The sequence below is a fragment of the Rhinatrema bivittatum genome, chromosome 16 (assembly GCF_901001135.1).
Source record: "Rhinatrema bivittatum chromosome 16, aRhiBiv1.1, whole genome shotgun sequence".
Taxonomy (NCBI): Eukaryota; Metazoa; Chordata; class Amphibia; order Gymnophiona; family Rhinatrematidae; genus Rhinatrema; species Rhinatrema bivittatum.
In genome coordinates this window covers 22878728-22899773 of record NC_042630.1, presented here as the reverse complement: position 1 = coordinate 22899773, position 21046 = coordinate 22878728, and the positions used below count along the sequence as shown (strand labels likewise).

The 21046-nt window shown below is 43.3% G+C and overlaps 1 protein-coding gene across 1 annotated transcript; it reads left to right on the top strand.

Annotated features, from left to right (window-relative positions):
* The first annotated feature begins 4152 nt into the window (after positions 1 to 4152).
* LOC115077469 (serine protease 52-like) lies at positions 4153 to 19635 on the top strand. Its single transcript, XM_029579761.1, has 4 exons — positions 4153 to 4190; positions 8439 to 8692; positions 14349 to 14488; positions 19114 to 19635. Exons 1-4 carry the CDS (start codon positions 4153 to 4155, stop codon positions 19327 to 19329), a joined length of 648 nt encoding a protein of 215 aa, XP_029435621.1. The 3' UTR covers positions 19330 to 19635.
* Positions 19636 to 21046: the final 1411 nt, after the last annotated feature.

The window sequence follows — 21046 nt, the reverse complement described above, 5'->3', positions numbered from 1 at the left end:
CTATATAAACACATAATAGACTGCTATAGGAAACATGGAGGAGATGTCTAAAACACCGCCTTAAAAGAAGCTTTTCAATTTATTTATTTTAAATAGCTTCATCACTGACTGTCCTGTAGTAATGTGTCTTTTAAGCAGGTGATACTTTTAATGAATTATGCTTTTGTACTCAAGTAAAGGATTCTGTTTGTCTCTGTATTATTTTATTGACTTCATTTTATTTTATTTTTTATTGCATTTATTTTGTTTTATTTTTATATGATAAATTTATTGAAAAGGTATTGTGTGTATATTTACTCTGAACCACTTAGCAATGCTAAATGGTATATAAATTAAATAAATAAAGTAAAATAAATAATGGTCAGGCTTTGAATAAAACCTCAATAGAAAAGTCATCCTGCAGTCCTAAGACCCTGCAGTCATGAAACTATTTTCAGAAATAATACAAAAAACTCTGTCCCTGCAGTCATACGATCTCTTTGCCACCATTTAAAGAAAAAATAAAAAGATCACTGACCCTCAGCTACAACTATTTGGGGTAAATACTGACTTTGTAAATTCTGAAAGTCCTGATTAGACAGAGAGAGGGGAGATGAAGTCACTGACCTTGAGCTACAGATATTTTACGTAAATGCTGACCTTGTGAAGCCTGAAAATTGTGATTAGGCGGAGGGAGGGGGATGCTTATCCAGCAGATGTTTTGGGTATATTACAGAGCTATATAAAAATAGTCAGAGCTATCAGAGAGCAGATCTCTTCAAGTGGAAGAGTTGACAAATTCCTTGGGCCCTAAAGAATATCCTAAGGAATATATACGTTGCCTATTTTATTGTATTCCTATTGCCGTTTGTTTATATTTGCAATCAATCTTCTAATGATTGTGTTATTTGCCATTCATCTTCATTGTCAGTAACTAATCCATATACATTCTGCATCTCCAAAAAAAGAGAGAGTTGCACTGGAGGAGGTACAGAGAAGAGCGAACAAAATGATAAAGGGCATGTACTGCTTCCCTATGAAGAAAGGCTAAAGAGGTTAGGGCTGTTCAGATGAGACGGCTGAGTGGGGATATGATACAGGTCTATAAAATCAGGAAAGGACTAGAACAGGTAAATGTAAGTTGGTTATTTACTCTTTCAGATAATACAAAGTCTAAGGGACACTGGCAACTGGTTCATTTAAAACAAATCAGAGAAAATTATTTTACACTCAAAGCACAATTAGGCTCTGGAATTCATTGCCAGAGGATATGGTTAAGGCACTTAAAGTAGCTGGGTTTTAAAAAGTTTTGGATAAATTCCTGGGGGAGAAGTCCATAACTACTCATTAATCATGACTTAGGGAACAGCCACTGCTTATTACTGGCATCAGTAGCATGGGATCTATTTAATGTTTGGGTACTTGCCACTTGCCAGGTACTTGTAACTTGGATTGGCCACTATTGGAAACAGGATGCTGGGCTTGATGGACCCTCATCCTGACCCAGTAAGGCAACTTATGTTATTATGTTGTGTCTATAAACTAAATCTCAGCAAATGCCAGGTGTTTCCAGCTCTCAGCGCCAGGAAAGCTGCAAGTTCTGTACTTCACTGAGCATCAAGGACAATAACTGCCAGCTGGCGCTAAGTGGCATTCTTATCCTCTGATTAAGTCTTGTCTCCATCTTGTATTCTGTATCCCTCTGTCTGTGTCATTGAAGCTTCCTAGCCTGATTCTGATTCTTATCAGGCTAGGAGAAGGGAGGGCTGTAGGCTGTGATGGGAGGGCTGAGACACTGTAAATGTTACTGAGAGCCCCTGTGCAACTGCATCCTACAACTATGAATCAAAATAACTAATTTTCTCTCATAAGGAGCAAAATTAACCCTTTGCCTGATACATTGAAGTGTCTTCCGCAAAACCTATCCTGAACGCAAAGGAATATTCATGCAAAGGATCCATCTTACAAGCATTCTTTTATACCTGCTATTTCAGTCACAGAAATTAAACATCACCTCTTCTTTCCATGGGTGAACAGGAGGAGGTCTTGCTGAGTGGGTTGAATGTACATGCACAAGTATTTAAAAAGTGAAGTACAAATGTATATTAACCCATCTTTAGAGAATAACAGCCTGTGCACATAAATTGAGGCTGTTACAGTTATTTTGGTTTGTAAATTATATATGTGTACTTTTATAAAATAGATGTAAACATTATGCAAATGTTGTGTAAAAAGGATGCCCTACTTCTGCACATATGCACAGAGGTTTGGGGCAGAGATACCCACTAGTTTATGAGCTGTGCAGCTTCCAGCGCACAGTTTATAAAATACTTTCTGCGCACATATGTGCTGACTTCCAAGCACTTATGAAAATTAACCTCCCCAGGACATACACAGATTCATACTCACAAAACACAGGGCCACAACACAAATGGAAAACCCATACAAATACACACACAAACACAACAGATACATACAAAAATAGAGGCATCATAGATACACACAGACACAAAACACAGAGATATACACAACATACAAAATCACAGAAATTCATTCACACATTCAACGCACATAGAAATACAAAAATAGACACAACACACACAAAGTAGAATAGAAGTGCACATACAACACTGAAAGACACACAGAAATACACACACACATACACAAAATGCATTGAAATATACACACATAGACTAGATGCATATCGCACATGACAATAAAAAGCACTCACACCTACAAGAAATAAACAAAACATATAGAGAGACACAAAGATAGATTGCAAGTACAAGACACAGTCACGGAGATACTCACATACAAACGTCTCTGCAGCCCTCTGCAATCTGCAGGTTTCTGCTGTCCTTAGCACCTGGAGCTACTCTTGATAAAGGATTCCTGACCTGACCAAATTGTGGAGAGTCTCCGGAAGGACCCTGACCACCTTTCAAATCAGAAATAAGACAACATAAAGGTGAAAATGGGATTCGTGTCACTGTGGCCTAAAAAATATTTGCATAATTCAGCAGTGAGAATCATTTCCCTGAGCAGCAGCCCAGGACAGCTGTATTCTGATTACGATCCATCAGTGTGTTAACCAGTTAATCCCCTGTCTGTGGAATGGGACGAGCAGTAATGTAATTACATTTTATTTATTTATTTATTTTAATTTTTTATATACCGGCATTCGCGATGGGAGTCGCATCATGTCAGTTTACAATTAACAGGGTGTGACAAGAGGAGAAAAACTTAGAACATTAACATGTGATATAAGAAGAAATAGCAGTTACAATAAAACAGGGACATAAAGTAACTTGGAAAGTAAGGAAAGCGATAGAAAATTAACAATGTGATAAAAAGAGTAACAAGGTAATATACCGTATATAATAAATTTATATAATATAATAAAATATAATATATAATATATAACATACCGTATATATAATATACCGTATATAATATACCGTATATAATAAAAGCAACATAAATAAAAGCAACATTACATACACTTGTGGATCATTCAGGGTCCTGAGAATACATATGGAGATTCCTGCACAATCTCCATTTACCACAGAGAGTACAGGGGCTGAAAATTCTGGAGGGAACTCCAGTGAATATAAACTGATCAGACTTTGCTCTCTGTGGTAAATTATGAATCTCTTCCTACTTTGACTTCAGGACCATTACTGATGAAGCTATTTAAAATAAATAAATAGGAAAGCTGCTTTTAAGGCTGTTTTAGAAATCCCCTCCATGCCTCCTATAGCAATCTATAATGTGTTTGTATGGCATATCATTATAATATTATATTTGAATGCACTGTAGAAATAAGTGCAAAAGTGACCAGTTGGCTCCATGCCATCAGGGCCAGGTTAAGTTGGTTCTGATTTTTCCCCACCTGTGAAGTTAAGTTTTCAGTTTCTCTAAGTAGGACTATGAGTCCCAGCATGCATTGCGATGGGCGTGGCTTACCAGGACTGGCTGAGCCATCAGAATGTTAGTAGATGGGTCACTGTGATATCACAAGTCTTTATAATATTATTACAGCTCTCTTGCCCCGAGTTTCTGCTCTCAATGCTGGATGCTCTATGGGCTGTTCATGGACTATATCTGGGGATATTAGACCCTTCTGACATTCCCAGGGATGTGTTTTCTGACATATATATTGAAAATGTGGCTATGCCTCTTGCCCTGGATAACCAGGACATGCTGGGCAGGTACGTAGCAGATACGATAGCATTTCCATTGTGTCACACACAATCTAATTCCTCTAGTGGAATGGAGAACCAGTGCCAATATTGTCCCTAAGATAACCATGCCAAAGTTTGAAAAACTACTAACACCAACTCTGACAATAGCATAATTACACATTAGGAAAACACTGTTTATATGGGTTTTACTGAAGATTCTACCCTGTCTTTCACAAGGACATTGGAGCCACAAGTCCATAGATACACAGGGGGTAAAACCAGTCCCTGCTCAATCAGTCCCCAGTGTCATGGATTTATTTGACGACCCTAGCAGAAGCATCATATTCAGGGACCCCTGGGGTGGGACCAAGGCTGGATACATCGCAACCAGGGGAAGCAGCGCTGTACATGGCCAGAGAAGTGGCTCCTCCAGTTGAAGGCCCCAGCGCCCCTTTCAAGCCATGGAGATACTCTCCCTAGCCAAACTCTTAAGGCAGTGGTTTGCACCCCACCACTAAAGCTGACCCTGGGTAGAACAGTAGAGCTAACTCATGCTGAGAAGAAGATGGAGGGAGTGTCTAATGGGTAAAATAATAAATTCAAAATCTCGAGGGGGGGGGATATATTTAACTGTAAGGCCTCCCTCTCTTTCAGACTGTGGGTTTCGTGCTGACTATGATGGACTTCCCGCTGGGAACAGAAGCCATGGTTTCCGCCAGTCCCGGATAATTGGCGGCAGGGATGCTCTCCCCGGGGAGTGGCCCTGGGCCGTCAGCCTTCAGACCCAGAACATACATTTCTGTGCAGGCTCCATCCTGAATGCCTGGTGGATCCTTTCAGCCGCTCACTGTTTCAAGGATCCATTGTGAGTATCTCAGCTTTCTCCATTCAAATCTTTCCCGGTCTCCTACAGTTCAAACGCCTTCAATCAGTTCCACACTGGAGCCTCCCTCAGCATTTTCAGCCCCTGCACCTTATGTAGTTCGCTGGGTCTCCTCCAGTAGTTTGGCCCCTGCACTCTGTGCATTTTCATGGAGTCTTCTTATTTTAATGTAACCCTTTACCTGGGGGGGAGGGGGGGGGAAGGTTGCTGTTTCCCCTAGGGCTATAAAAGTATTTGTTGGCTGGGGCTATTCTCTCCAGCTCCCGGGGAGTGAGCACCTTCTGTGGGGGGGAAGGAAACTCTTTGTGGCCCAGGTGATGGAGTGCGTCTCCTGATGTGTGTGTGTGTGTGTGTGTGCATCTCTCTGGTGATACACAGACAGGCTGCACTCAGGCTGGGTGTTCAAATAAAGTTTACTGATTATTTCCAAAACGTCAATCACTGTCCCACAAACTTTTCACAAATGAAACTGCACATCTGAGCTATTTACATTATCTCTCTGCTGGGGTGCTTGTGACTATCTCTCTGTCTCCTGGGAGGGAGTCTGCCACTGTCTCCTCATCTGTACACAAAATGGTCCAGTAAATTGGGGAATCTGAGGGGGGAGCCCCACGCCACAAAAAGATCCTACCGGAGTCCCTAGTTCTGTCTTTTGCCCACAGCCTGAGTCCTGATCCCTTTGGGGTGGAGATCCTGTTGGGAGTCTCCAAATCTTGATGTTTCAGTCCTGTTCTCGCCTTCCTCTCTGTGTGACTTCTTTGGGAGAGGAGTCTGATGTTCCAGTCTTGACAGAAGTTCTCTATCTCATAAGAACATAAGAAATTGCCATGTTCCTATGTTCTTATGAGATAGAGAACATAAGTTGTGAAGGGGGGGGGGGGGGAGAAATCTCCACACTAACAAAAAAAGGGGGAAAATCCTGTTGTGTTTGTGGACCCTTGGGATGAGACGAGATTGCTCTACCTGCAGGGAGGAGCCCTGCAGTTTCTCATCGTCAACAGGTGGACCCAGGCAAAGCAGAGCCCGGTCAGGAGCTTCACCTTTACCAGCCCATGTTCCCCTCAGATTGAGCCTTTGTGTGCCAGGGCCAGCAGGACTTAGGCGAGGGTCTCTGCTGATGAATGTAGAGGTGATTCAAAGCCAGGCTAGGGTCATAGGCCGATAGCGATCAGGCAAATCCAAGGTCCATGCAAGGAGGACAGGCGGCAATCAGGTATGTCCAGGGTCCAGGCAAGGGCCAAACCGGGTGTCCGTTCAATGGAGAGGAAGAGGGATGGATGGGACTGAGGCAGACAGACAAGCAGGGCAGGTTGAGCAGACAAGGACTGGAACAGGCAGAGATGAAGGTAGGAATCAGGTTGGGAAGCAACACATTACTCACGGTAGCTGGACCTGTTGCTGAGGCGAATTGCTTCTGGAGAGCTGCCTTATTTAGGGTAGTGACGGTGACATCATCACTAGGAGTTGTGGGCACTTTCCTGCCACAGTCCCTTTAAACGTGGAGAGGTCGTGCATGTGAGTGTCTAAGGCGAGGCATAGCGCATTGCTGGTAGCGGCGTCCTGCCGCGTAGGGTCTGGCAATATGTTGGATCCTGGATGCATTCTTCCATGCCAGCCCAGCACCTGAAATAAGGGCTGCAGTTCACAGGGTTAGCTCACGGACTACTGAACACAACAGTACCCCCCTCTTATAACCCCTGAGGTCTTGGGTTTCTTGGGGTACCACTGATGAAAGTCCTTGAGGAGTTTGGGATCTAATATGTTGGACAATGGCCTCCATGAATTTTCCTCTGGGCCATAGTTCTTCCAGGAGATTAAATATTCTATTCTTTTGCCCCCTCCAGCGGGAATCTAGGACTTCTTGGACTTTATATGTTGTGTCTCCATCAGCAATGACTTCCTGAGATTCAGGCAGCACTCTGGAGGGCCAAGAAAGCATTATTGCTATGAGCAGAGAAATGTGAAACATGTGGAATTTCAAGCTAGGCAGCAGTTTTAGCTGGTACATGACCGGGCCCACTTGCCGTATCACTGGTAAAGGCCCAATAAAGCATGGTGCCAAATGCATTGAGGGAAGCCATAGGCGCAGGTGCTGGGTACTTATCCAGACCTTTTCACCCATCTTGAACTGGGGTGCTGGCCTCCTTTAGACATCTCTCTCTTCAAAAAGGAGGCAGACCCTATCAAACGGGGAGTGTACTGATAAGAAATATCTTCTGAAAGCAAATAAAAATACAGTTCCAAGTTGGGTTAGTGGGCCCAACTCAGCAGGCTGAAAGGAAAAAAACAGCTCCTTACTCTTCAAGAGCCAACTCTAAATGCCCACACTCTCTCTACTTTTAACTCCATCTTAGGCCCTTGGGATAGCCAATCAGTCTGAATTCTCAGCCTTCCTCTTATTCTGTATCTTCTTCCTAACCCTGTGTAAGGAATGGGGTTCACCTTTCAATATATCCATACCAAGACTCACATCCAAAAGGGACACAATGCAGTTTCCATTTTCATAGTCTACTCACTCTCCCTCTGGTCATTGACCTTCCTTCTCAGTGCAGGTTCCCCAGACTATTGCACTTAATGAACACTCGGACACTCCTCATATTGGACTCGCCCTACTCGTCAGCCTCCCGGACTGATCCCCTTGAAAGGGGAGCAGCCTCAGATTCTCACCACTTTGGTCGGCTCCTTGGAAGGGGGAAGAAACCTCTTGGTCTTCATCTTTGGAGCAGTCCCTCAGGGAAAGGAAAGGACCCATTCCACATCACCTCCTTGAGGGGGGAGAGAGCTTCTGCAAGGCCCCATTGGACCTGGGATGGCCCCTGGGCCTCGCCAGCCAACAGGCTGGAAACTCCAGCTAGTTACATACTGGAAATCGCTATCACCCACCCTACTCTGGTGGGGGCAGGGGCAGAAAAAGCAAAAAGGGCAAAATGCACCAAAACCTTCCCACTTTTATACCTCCTATGCAAAGTAGGCTAACAAATAAGAAAAATGCAAATTTTTAAAGAAACAGATACACCATTTCCTCATAAGTAAATTATCACATAAATATAATGCTCACACATCTAAAATGCCATCCAGTGATTAAATGTTATTCCTACTTGCACAAAACATACACTGAGTTTGCTGGAGTCTCCTCTGGTGTTTTCAGCCCCTGCACTCTCTGTATTTTGCTGGCGTATTCTCTACTATTTCCAGCTCCTGCACTCTTAGCATTTTGCTGTTGCCTCCTCCCGAGAGCCTCTGTGCTCTCTGCATTCATCTGCGGTCTCCTCGAGCATTTTTGGTCCTTCCATGTTCTGCATTTTGCCAGTCTCCCCAGCGTTTTCAGCCTCCTGCATTCTGCTGTCTCACATTCTCATGTCTTATTGGTCTGTGTTGTCTTTTCTGCTCAGCTACAGATCTAAGGTCCTGAGAGTGAAACTGGGGATAACAACTCTCTGGACAGCAAGGGAAGTAATATCGGTGAAGAAAATCATCACTCATGTGAAATATATTGAATGGAACAATGACAATGACATTGCCCTGTTGCTGCTGTTCAAGCCAATAAAACTCAGCATGCTGAAGACGCCCATCTGCCTTCCACCTGTTGGTAATTTCAGCATCAAAGACTGGACAACATGCTTTGTGATCGGGTGGAGTACAACTGGTGAGTGCACCATGTTTCAGCTAACGTACCAATGAGAACATGTCTGAGTCCAGGGGGAAGGACAAGATGAAGCCTTATCATCCATACGAAGCTTGTTTGTTGGTAGGATCGTATTGTTTTAGTTAAGATTTAACTGATAAAAACACATAACTGTGTCATAGCCATTACTTGTGTATATTGTATCCCATCCTGGGCTCCTTGAGTGGAAGGGTGGGATATCAAACTAAAACAATAAAGACTAATAATAAACAAGCAGGTCCATATTCAGTCACTGTCGGGACCCAAACGTTAGCCAGACAAACCTAGCCGGCTAACTTTGGAGTTATACTCAATAGTACTTCTCTTCTTGTATTCCGGATCAGAGGCCTACAGCTCCCATTTCTTGTAGTCTCTGTAGTGGAAGTTCTTCCATGCCTTTCTACCCAGTACCATGCTTTTGCAGATATCTTTAGCATGAAGCAAGCGGAGACGCTTCCAACGCATCGTGGCTATAGCTGCACCATTAAACTGCTTCCTGGAGCCACACTCCCACGTGGGCAGACATACCCCCTTGTCAGTTCCAGAAACTAAGCCTTTGTCCAAATATATTCAGGAAAACCTAGCTCGAAGCTTCATTCGACCATCAAAGTCCCCCTGCTGGTGCATCCTTCTTCGTACAAAAGAAGGATGAATCCCTTAGGCCCTTCATCGATTACCAAGCTCTGAATAAGATCACAGTTAAGGATTGTTATACTCTACCGCTAATCTTTGAACTCTTTGACAGACACCAGGGTGCACGTATTTTTACCAAGCTGGACTTGAGGGTGTTTCAGGGCGGGGCCAAGACTTACTCGTGTAACCCCAAATTTTTGCCAAGGCTGATCATGGCGCACGTTCCTATATTACCTGCGTAACTTTACTTCTGGTCCTGATGAGGGGCAAATCTGGAGAGTTTGAGCCAGAGGGATCCTGATCACCGGGGGAAGGAGGGGGGAGAGAGAGAGAGACAGACAAACAGACAATCTGACACTCTATATATCTCCCACTGTAAGAGTGCACTTTCAACTCAGGGTGGGGTTTTTTTTTGGGGGGGAGCAGTGTTAGATTGGTTTGCCTAGGGTGTAAGAGTCTGTAGACCTTTGTAAAATTGCCCCCCCCCCCAAAAAAACCCCCTTACCCTTTAAAAGTGCCCCTCTTACAGTGGGAGATAGAGTGTTATAGTGTCTTTCTCTTTCTCTCTTTCTCCCCCCCCAGGTAACATACGTGCGGCAGGGATATTTTAAATGATACGCATGCACTTGCTCGCACGACATAAAATTAAGCGTATCTTTGCTCGTGTGCCCAATGTACGCGTTTATGGGTGCACACGCGCCTTTTAAAATGTACCTGTTATTTAGATCCAGTAGGGTAACGATTGAAAGACTGCTTTCAATACCAGGGATGGGCACTAAGAAACATAGCAGCAAAGGCCGAAAAAGACCAAATGGACCACCCAGACTGCCCAGCAAAGTTTTTTGTAGTAATAGCTGCCAATCCGTGCTGGTTACACCCATGTTTCTATTAAGGGTAGTAACTGCAGCTCCGTGCAGGTTACCCCCAAGCCTTAAAATGAAGGGTAGTAATATTTACAACCAAAACCAAGCAACTATCAAACCCACACATACAAAAAATGACTGCTAGCAACATTTTTACAGGGTGAGCAGCCTTCTTCATACTGTAATTCAGACAATGCTGCTTGAACATGCTGTGCTTTTGGATATCATATAAGCAGTCCTGCACTTCTTCCCTGATGTCTGCAGGTCTTCTTGTGAGAGGGAGCTACAAGCTATCTGAATTTTTACTGCCCTGCAAATAATCTCAACGGTTTAGTTCCCTCCCTCCCCCGAGTTTACTTTTCTTATATAGACTTCCCTGGACTCATAGTTAATTATCTTCAATTACTTCATCCCTCATTGCACAGTAGTTTCTTACAGCTCAGTTAATAGTAACTTAAGCTGTCATATTGCTTGTAAAAATTGGTTTTCATATTCTACCTATTAATATTTACTGGCTAACACTAATACTTTTCGTTTCTATTTCAAATACCTATTTAAAATCTTTGCTGGAGCCTAAATTTTACCATGCCTTATCCATAGGATTTTAAGGAATTAGTGATAATTTAATAAAATGTCTTTCATTCAATGCAATGGCATCAATGAGTAAGTCTGTGGGAATGGGCATTTTTTAAACTATGGATTGTGCATTAACAAGATTGAAAGATAGGAGCATGCATTTGGTGTATGTCTTTAGATTCCTGTATGTTAAGTTTGAGCGATGGCACTCACTTTTTTTTCTTGTGTTTTCTGCGTTCTTCATGCGGTGTTTTATTTAGTTGCTGTGTGGTGGCTTCCATTTTTGTTCCTCCGTTTGTTGAGATGAGGTGTGTTGTCATGTTTGCTGGTGTATCTATTGCGATCTGTAGTTGCATGCTGTGTAGTATGCAGTAGGAATTTTAGTTTGGTGAATTTACTAAGGCTTGCACTAAGGGGTGCACAAAGGGGAGTGCCCCTTTGTCATGCGACGCCTGTAGATCGCGTGTTTTTGTTGGGCCGGTCGCCTCCTGTGAGGTCACCTGGGGGCGGGCCTTTGGGTCCTGGGGGCTCCAATGGCCACCGGGTCGCTTTGGGAGAATCTCCTTCGGGCTGAAGTGCCTCCTGGCGCTGTTGGCCTTGCTGTTCTAGGCAGCAGGTCTCCTGGGGGTGAGGGCCCGATGGTCCCTGCTATTGAGTCCTCCGATGGTGTTGGGGCCCGGTGCAGAGCTGGATATTTTATTTATTTATTTATTTATTAAAGGCTTTTATATACCGACTTTCTTGATACAAATCAAATCAACTCGGTTTACATCGAACTAAGCAGTAACTATAACCAACCAATCAACAAGAGACAATTTGAAGGAGCATAAAGTTACATTATAACAAGGATGCCTTAACTGGGAGTAGGAAATAAGAGAGGGAGAACGAAGATAAAGTACTATATACAAGAGAGTATGGGAAGGAGGCAAGGAGCCGTCCTCATGATAACTTGTAAGCATGATTTAGTGTTTGTTTATTTACATAATTGTTGGAACAATTCTAAGTCAGGCTTTTGGGCTAGTGGCGGGGAAGGCTCGGCAGAACAGCCATGTCTTTAGTTTCTTTGTAAAAGTTAGTAGACAAGTTTCCTGCCTGAGGTCCGGAGGCATGGCGTTCCAGATGGAGGGACCTGTGATAGAGAATGTCCGGTCTCTGATGTTTGTGTGGTGTACACAACTTTGATTGGAGGAACATGTAAGGATCCCTTGTAGGCATCCCTTAAGGGTCTGGCCGTCGAGTGCAATTTGAGAGGGTGTAGCAGATCAAGAGGGGTCTGATGGTGAATATTTTTGTGGATAATTGTGAGTGATTTATGGAGAATCCTGAAGTTTACTGGGAGCCAGTGAAGATCTTTTAGAATGGGAGAGATATGCGCTCTCCGATTGGTATTCGTCAATTTTATGTATTAGCTTGCCTTTCTGCTCTTATGCATTTGATAATTTGTTCTGTTGTAAATCACTTTGAATTTTGTGGAAAAATGTTATAGCTAGACAATAAACTAAACTAAAATAAACTAAGGGAAATTGGAGTTGGGGTATATTATCTAATAGCTGTATTAATCTGAGTCCACAGCCCAGACAAAGGCCTGTCCAGCTCAGGCCTGATGATCTATTTCTTATTTACTTAGGTATATTGAATATCTGCAGAGTAGTTTGTTCCAATTGCTAGGTAGCTGTGTCAGTCCTTATCCTATCTGTGGCCACCCTTAAAGCAGAAGGGCTGAGGATTCCAGGGAAGACAGCTTGCAGAATGGTCATTTTCCAAGCAGACTTGCGATCTTTCAGCTCTTATCAGGTTTGAGGCCCTTACCTGTCCAAATGGCTGCCATTACTTGTGGCCAACATAGCATAGTATCTGTCCTATAGGATGGGTGTCCTGTGGTTTCTGAGCTTTTTGGACTCAAGGCAGTTGTGCTGATAGGACTCAGACTCATCAGCTTGGTGTATAGCAATAAGTCTAGAGAAGATGTTGTCAACTGATGACCTCATGAGCCTATACCAGGCCTTTTTCTGAAGCTTCGCTAATTGAATAGGGCAACTACTCCCCAGGTATTAGGTGGTAGGCATGATGTCTTCTGCACATTTAATGTTGTAATGTAGAAGGACAAACATTTTGGGCCAGCTACTACTACTACTTAACATTATTATAATGCTACACAACATACACAGCGCTGTACAAACATACAACAAGCCAGTCCCTGCTCACTAGAGCTTACAATCTAAAAAGACAAACATACAGGACAAGAGACTTGGTTAAAAGAAAAGAAAATTAGCAAGACTAAAAGCAGACAGGCATAAGATTTAAAAGCGGTTTCCAAAAGGTGTGTCTGTAGATGGGATTTAAACATGGCAAGAGAGGGAGCAGGACACACAGACTCAGGAAGACTATTCCAAGCACACGGCGCAGCCAGGTGGAAAGCACGGAGTCTGGAATTGGCAGTGCTGGAGAAAGGCACGGATAGGGGTGACTTATCTGACGAGCAGAGTGCACGAGGAGAGCCGTAGAGAAAGATAAGAGAGGAGAGGCAGTGAGGTACTGCAGCGTGAAGGCATTTGTAGGTGAGAAAGAGGAGCTTGAACTGTATGTAGGAGCGGATAGGGAGCCAATACAGTGACTTCAGAACAGGGGTTATGTGAGTGTAGCAACTTTGGCGAAAGATAAGTTATGCAGCTAAATTTGGGGCGGATTGCAGTGGAGAGGGATGACTTGTAAGGAGCAGGCTGCAATAGTCTAAGCGGGAGGAGATGAGAGAGTGGATAAGGGTTCTGGTAGTGCGTTCAGAAAGGAAGGGACGGATTCTGGCAATGTTATAAAGAAAGAAATGGCACATTTTAGCAGTGTTTTGGATATGTGTGGAAAAGGAGAAGGAGGAGTCGAAAAGGACAACAAAGTTTGGGCTGATGGGACGGGGACACTGACCGTGTTATCCACAGAAACAGAGGAAGGGGGAAGAGGGGAGGTGAACTGGGGTGGAAAGATAAGGAGCTCCGACTTGGCCATGTTAAGTTTAAAGGTGGCGCAGGGACATCCAGGCAGCAATGCCAGACAGACAGGCTGAGAAAAGGAAATAGAATTCAAAGCAGAATTAATCTATCCTCAGCAAGCAATAGTTTTAGTTAAGCAGCTTGGACTGACCCCAGTACCAGGTCCCACTCTCAGCAGCTCTTAATTCAACTGCAACTCCTTCAGGACCAAGATCTTTCATTCACACACACTCAAAGGTTTGTCCCCAGTTTTATATTCCCCACTGAACTCAGTCATTACAGTGAAAGTCCTTGGCTATCATGCAGCAGAGCTCTTTGTAGGACTCTGCAATCCTAGGACTCTGCAATCCTGGCCACTAATTGTCACTGTGCTGAGATGACTGAGGAACCCTCCTATCAGGGGCTATGAGTGCTAGCTCTGCAGCACCCACAACCCCAGCCGACTCAGAGCAAAATACCTGAACTTGGAATCAAAGGCAGTATGAAGCATTACCACTGAGTCAGCATGCCGGCTCCATCGCCAGGTTTCTAATTAAGATGGAAAGGAGGTTTCGCTTATATACAACATGTTTTGGTTTACAGGTGAAATAAGACATCCCGAAGTCTTACAGAAGGTGGAGATGGAGCTGGTAGAATGGAAACGGTGTAAGAAACAGATATGGTCGTTAACGAAGAACATGCTATGTGCGGGTTATGAGGAAGGAGGCCGTAACGCCTGCATGGTAAAGTAATACAGTCCGAGTTACTGGAATGTCTTTATCATAGCTCTTTGAGACGAGACTTAGGAAACTAAATATGTATGTCCTAGAAGAAATGGGATGGGGGGGGGGGGGGTTGCCCTTCTCTGTACCTTCTCCATAAGAACATAAGAACATGCCCTACTGGATCAGACCAAGGGTCCATCAAGCCCAGCATCCTGTTTCCAACAGTGGCCAATCCAGGCCATAAGAACCTGGCAAGTACCCAAAAACTAAGTCTATTCCATGTTACCATCACAATTATATCTTTTTTGAGATGCGACAACCAGAACTGTACACAGTATTCAAGGTGTGGTCTCACCATGGAGCGATACAGAGGCATTGTGACATTTTCCATTTCATTAACCATTCCCTTCCTAATAATTCCTAACATTATTTGCTTTTCTGGCTGCTGCAGCACACTGAGCTGACTATTTCAATGTATTATCCACTATGACACCTAGATTTATTTCCTGGGTAGTAGCTTCTAATATAGAACCTGACATTGTGTAACTACCGCAAGGGTTATTTTTCCCTATATGCATGCAATACCTTGCACTTGTCCACATTAAATTTCATCTGCCATTTGGATGCCCAATCTTTCAGTCTCACAAGGTCCTCCTGCAATGTATCACAATCCACATGTGATTTAACTATTCTGAATAATTTTGTATCATCTGCAAATTTGATCATCTCACTCATCATATCCTTTTCCAGATCATCTATAAATATAATATATTGAAAAGCACCGGTCCAAGTACAGATCCCTGAGGCGCTCCACTGTTTACCTTTTTCCACCGTGAAAACTGACCATTTAATCCTACGCTCTGTTTCCTGTCTTTTAACCAGCTTTCAATCCACAGAAGGGATATCACCTCCTATTCCATGACTTTTTAGTTTTCTTAGAAGCCTTTCATAAGGCACTTTGTCAAACACTTTTCAAAAATCCAAATATACTATATCTTCTGGTTCACCTCTATTCACATGTTTATTAACATATTCAAAAAATGTAGCAGATTTGTGAGGCAGGTCTTCCCTTGGGTAAATTCATGGTTTTCCCCTCATATCTGCACAGTTAGCCTCATGTGTAACTCCTTGTTAATATATCTGATTTCATGACTTGTTTCTTGTTACCAGGCAAACTAAGAAAAATGGCATACATATTTTCAGAACGTTTAGGCCTCATGTCATGCAATTACACTATCTATATTAATGACTCTCTTTGTTCCACTAATTTCTAATCACTTACAAAGTTCTTCACATGAACTAAATAACTCCTTAATAATTTTCCATAAACCTCTTCCCACCAGTCTCTCCCTTTTTTAGCCTCCTCCCAGATGTCTCCCTCCTCCAACACTCCCCCTCCCCTCATCCTTCCACATGCTCCTTTTCTTCTAACCCCTGTTTACCATTTCCTTCCTAGTGTCAATCTTCCCCCACCAGTGTCTCCCTTCTCTCTCCAGCCAAGCTGTCCCCCTCACTACTAATCTCGGCTTCCCCACTACTCACTCTCCCCTCACCTTTAGGGTTGCCAACTGTCCATATTTTCTCCATACTATACAATCAATTGAGATTTAGATCTATGGGGTGTTCTAGTGTTTTAACCAAGGTGCTGGGATAAGAGGGTAGTGGTCTATAGAATACGTTTCTAATTTTTTTATTTTGGCGCTGTTGGGGTGTGATGGGCTATTTAGTTCTATTGTTAGTTTATGAATGTCTTTGACCTTGATGGGGCTTGTTCTGATCACAGGTAGTTTTAAGTTGTCCTTATTGGTGTTTACTCTGATCTCAGGTAAGTTTCAAGGTAGGTTATAGGTATTTGTAAATAGCCATGTTTTCAGTTCACTTTTGAATTTCTTTTTTCTTTCTGGGGTTAGTCTTAGTGTCTCGGGTAGTGAGTTCCACAGTATTGGTCCAGTAATAGAGAACACATGGTCTCTTATTTTTGTTAAATGAGTATTCAGTAATGTTGGCACAGCTAGTAATCCTTTATTCTGAGATCTTATCGATCTCTGTGGTTTGTAAGGTTGTAGTCCTGCTAGACCTGGATTATCAGAATGGATGGTTGTATATATTAGTGTTAATACTTTGTAGTGAATTCAGGATTGTACAGGTAGCCAATGTAGAGCTATCAGAGAGTGCGTGATGTGATCAAATTTTCTTGATCCTGTTAAGAGCCTTGCTGCGGCATTTTGCAGAAGTTGTAGCTTTTTTTTATTAGACAGTTAGGTACTCCTAGTAAAAGAGAGTTACAGTAGTCTTTGTTAGAGAAGATTAGGGTTTGCAGGACCATGCGGAAGTCTTCATGAGTCAGCAATGGTTTCAGTTTGTGTAGTAGGAGCAGTTTCACATAGCCTGTTTTCATTAATTTATTTATGTGCTTTTCCACTGTTAGGTTTTCGTCTATCTGCATTCCTAAGTCCCGTACTTGGTCAGAGGGTGTAATTTTAAAAGTTGCCCAGGTCCCAGTGGCTGGGGTGTTACTATGGGTGGGTTTCTCCTTAGTACTCATTACTTGCTGGATGGGCCTTTGCTCATCATGCTTGCATTTGAATACTGAAAAATTTTAGAGTAAAGGATTTTTAGACTTTGACTTGACCAATTTGAAGGGAAGGGCGTACCCCCGGTAACCCAGAGGATTGGGGCAAGAGTCTAGTTGCCTGAGTGGCCTGAAGAAGAAGCAAGGGTAAAAAGATTTTGATACTCTTTGATACCAGGACTCAAAGGGCTACACCCAATTGAGGTAGTAATACAGTTTTTCCCATGTTTGAAGGGAAGTTAACTTGGACTAAAGTTGGAAGATTTTGTACATGGGGGACAGTTATTCTGCAGTTTTTGTGCTTGGGGATTTTCTTCTATTTCACTTCATGCTGGAACCCCATTCCAGTTTTCCCACATTGCAAGGGGATCAGTTTTCCACGGATAATGGTGCAAGAGAAGTGAGAAGGGAGGTAAAACCTAATATGGACAAACTGATAATCATTTTTATTGTTATTATGATTTTGTTGCTGTCTTTATTTTTGGCATCGTGGCTTGGATTATTCTCTTTAAATTGTAGTAAAGACTATTTTATTTGCATCCATTCGGCTCAGAAGCAGGTCTAAAGTTATCCAGCAAACCTAGCCACATACACCCGATATTAAAACTAAGTTAGCCAGATAGCTCAACCCCTCCCAGGAATGCCCCTTTTTTATCCTAGTAAATTATAGCCGGATTTACCCAGCTAAGTGGCTGAATATACCCACATTTGCTATTTAGATGGATAACTTGTGAGTTATCCGTCTAAATGGCTTTTGAATATCTACATCTTTACTTTTAGTTTATTGTATAGAATTGCCCATTTTGGAAATATGTATCTCTTATCCTTTTCATTTTGCATAGCAAATGAGGAAATGCATTTTTGTTTCACGTATACTACTGCTGCACAGCATGTGGAGTCTGAATTCTTGGGATTTCCATTACATTTTTTGTCTCCATATTTCTAGTCACATATCCTGTACTTGATGAGGGTCAGTCTGTGTTCTGCATGGGTGGCTGAGGTAAGGTACACTGCTAGTGCGTAGTTTTTGTATATACACACACACAGACAGCTTGGGAGGCTAAGACCGGTACTTGATTTTTTGGTTTTTAGAGTGATTGCTTCAGGCCTTGGGATGTCCTTTATTTGATTAGTGCAATGCCTTATTAGCAGGACTCCCAGAGAAGAATATTCAGTGGCAGCCCAGTTGACTTATGGCATCCTAGAAGAATGAGCTCTGAACCTCTTTTGCAGCAATTACGTTGGCTGCCGGTAGAAAAGCGCGCTCAGTTTAAAATTAGGACCTTGATGTTTAAGGCAGTACATGGGGCTGGGGGAAAATATTTACAGCAAGGTGCTAGGAATTGTGTCCCTGGTCATAATTTGCAATCTCAGGATGAAGCTCTTTGTTTGGTCCCTTCCAGGCAGGAGGGAGATAAGATGGTTCATCGGTGAAGGATATTTTAATTCAAGGGCCGGATCTCTGGAATTAAGTGCCCCGGGAAGCAAGATCGGAAACAAATTATTTATCCTTATGGAAGAAAATGAAAGCTTGGCTAATTTAATTATCAGCTTATGAAGATTTCTGGTTCATACTGGGTGTTATTGTATTAGTTACTTGTAACGATTGATTCGTTATTTTATTGTATGATTTTTTTGTACTTACGTTGTTTTATTGTATGAATGCTGTGCACCACTATGGCCAGATTTGTTCAGATTTAACAGTTTAAAGAATCAACAAATAAATAAATTAATAAATTAATCAGGGACAGTGATATTATAGTAGGAAGTCAATTGGGCAGTAAGTAGATGAGCCTTCTGGTCCTTATCTGGTCTGTTTCTATGTTAATACCATGTGTGTATGTAATATCACAGACGGAGGCCGGCTCTTTACTGCTGTGCAGGAGCCACAGTCAATTAAGACAGATTATGGCCCTTTACTAACTTAAACAATATTTATCAAATGCCATCCCCCCTCCTTATAAAGATTGGAAGCTGTAAGTGAATCTCCTGGATGTGTATAGGAATAAGATCAGTAAGTGCTGAAGGTTCTGTTACAGGGAGCTGACGGTTCCTCTCCTTCTCCCCACAGGGTGACAGTGGCGGGCCCCTGGTGTGCAAGACCTTGAAGAATTATTTCTGGTACCAGGTGGGGATAGTGAGTTGGGGCATTGGCTGCACTGAAAGGGGAGTTCCTGCCGCCTATGCTCTGGTCTCCAACTATGTGAACTGGATAGAAACAGAGACGGCTAAGGCTGGGAAGCCGTACGTGCGGAAAGCACAGCTCAGGAATAAGGACAAAATGTAGAAAGAGAAGGGATCCAATTGCCATTCCCCTCAGCCATCGCTCCTGCCAGTCCACCTTCCACCATCGAACCAAGTACCTCCACCAAAGCATCCACCTCCAGTTTACTAAACCATCTCCACCTCCAGCACTGCCAATACTGTAAACACCTCTAGTGGAAATGGTACAACGCTGTCACCACAGACACCAATTGCCAATGACATCCCTACTGCCACTGCTAACTGCCCCATCCCCTACAAAACTTCACTACCATCTACAAGTCGTCCAGTATCGAGGCTTCTCATGATCTTTCTTGATGCCCATTCTTGAATCTGCTGCAGTTTATCACAGAAATCAGCAACGCTCCTCTACAATAAATATATAAACACATCTTCTGTTGTTGCAGTCTCAATACAAGTTTTCATATGAAGCTGCTGTGTGTTGTAGGATTATTTTCCACTTCCTACAAGCAATGAACGGGTAATTCCAATTTTCTTGGCCCAGCGGTTTCCTGTTCCTTTGGGTTTCCAGCTTAAGAGGAACGAGCATCGACTGGGGCTGCTCTACCATGAGCCTTCATTCACAGTTTTCCCCCCCCCCCAATTTCTATCACTTCCCAACTCACTTAGCTGAGTCTTTGCAGTGACCCTCCATGACCAGGGGGACCATGAACCAGGGCTGCTTTCAGAACCCTGTAGTAAGAGGCCCTAAATCCAGCCATTAGGTATCGTTGATCTGCGATGTCTATGACTTCCTTCCCCCAGGGGTTGTGAAAGCTGCCTCTGCAGCATCAATCAACAGCTCCAGAGAAATCAGGGGGTAGAAGATCTGAGCCAATAATTGAATGTAGGTCCTTTTCATGGCAGTATGCAGAGCCTCTGTGCTGGCCCAAAGTGGCAATTTCTAAAGTTGCCTCTTCACACATGCATCTTACTATTTATTACTCTGATGAAAACACCCATTCATTGCCGAGATTAGAGAATCCCCCTGCCCCAGAGTCCCCAGTATAAGGAAGAACATAACATTTGTGTTTGATCAAAGCCTCTTGGTATATAAAGTAAGAACCACTGGCAGCCCTGCCTCAGACACAAGAAGACGCCCCGTGCTCAGCCAGCCCTGGGTGGGGGGTTTTGTTTGCGATGCACAAGGGCAAAGATATGTTGTGAATGCATTTTTACATCGGAATGATCTTTGCAAAGACAATCTGAATCCTAAGGTAACCCCACCGTCACCAGGGGCTACCTTCCCAGCCCCAGAGAGCCACTGGGAACTCAGCCGGAGTGGGGAAAATTGCCTCTGAGGTCCGTGGGCTGGAAGCAATCTCACCTGCAAAAGCAAACTGGGGAATCAAGGAGAGCAGGTTTTTCTGAAATTATCCTTGGTCCAAATCCCATTCTTCCCTTGATCTACCTCTCAATCCCCGCCTCCCATTCTTCCCAGTCCCTGATTCCCATATCCTTCTGTTGCTCCCCAAGGCCCTGTTTCCCGTTTTCCCCTGCTCTCTCCCTCAGATCCATACTTCCCCTGCACTTTCCCTTGCCTTAACCACCACCTTTGAGTCGTTGTGCTGCACCTCTTCCCTCCTGCAGCCCCACAAGTGAAAACATTCCTTGCTTGACCTACAGGTCTTTGTATCTATGGAGGCCCGCATGGTTCAAACTTCTTCTGTTAGAAGTGCATGGGGCTGAATAGTTCAAACAGCGGATGTTTCAACGATGTAGGCCTCCTAAGATACAACCCA

Bases quoted from the DNA above. Each gene is read 5' to 3' on its own strand.
- LOC115077469 (XM_029579761.1), top strand. From the start codon at position 4,153: ATGCCTCTTGCCCTGGATAACCAGGACATGCTGGGCAG. The intron at 4,191-8,438 runs GTACGTAGCAGA...TTTTCTGCTCAG, and splicing joins AACCAGGACATGCTGGGCAG to CTACAGATCTAAGGTCCTGA. The intron at 8,693-14,348 runs GTGAGTGCACCA...TTTGGTTTACAG, and splicing joins GATCGGGTGGAGTACAACTG to GTGAAATAAGACATCCCGAA.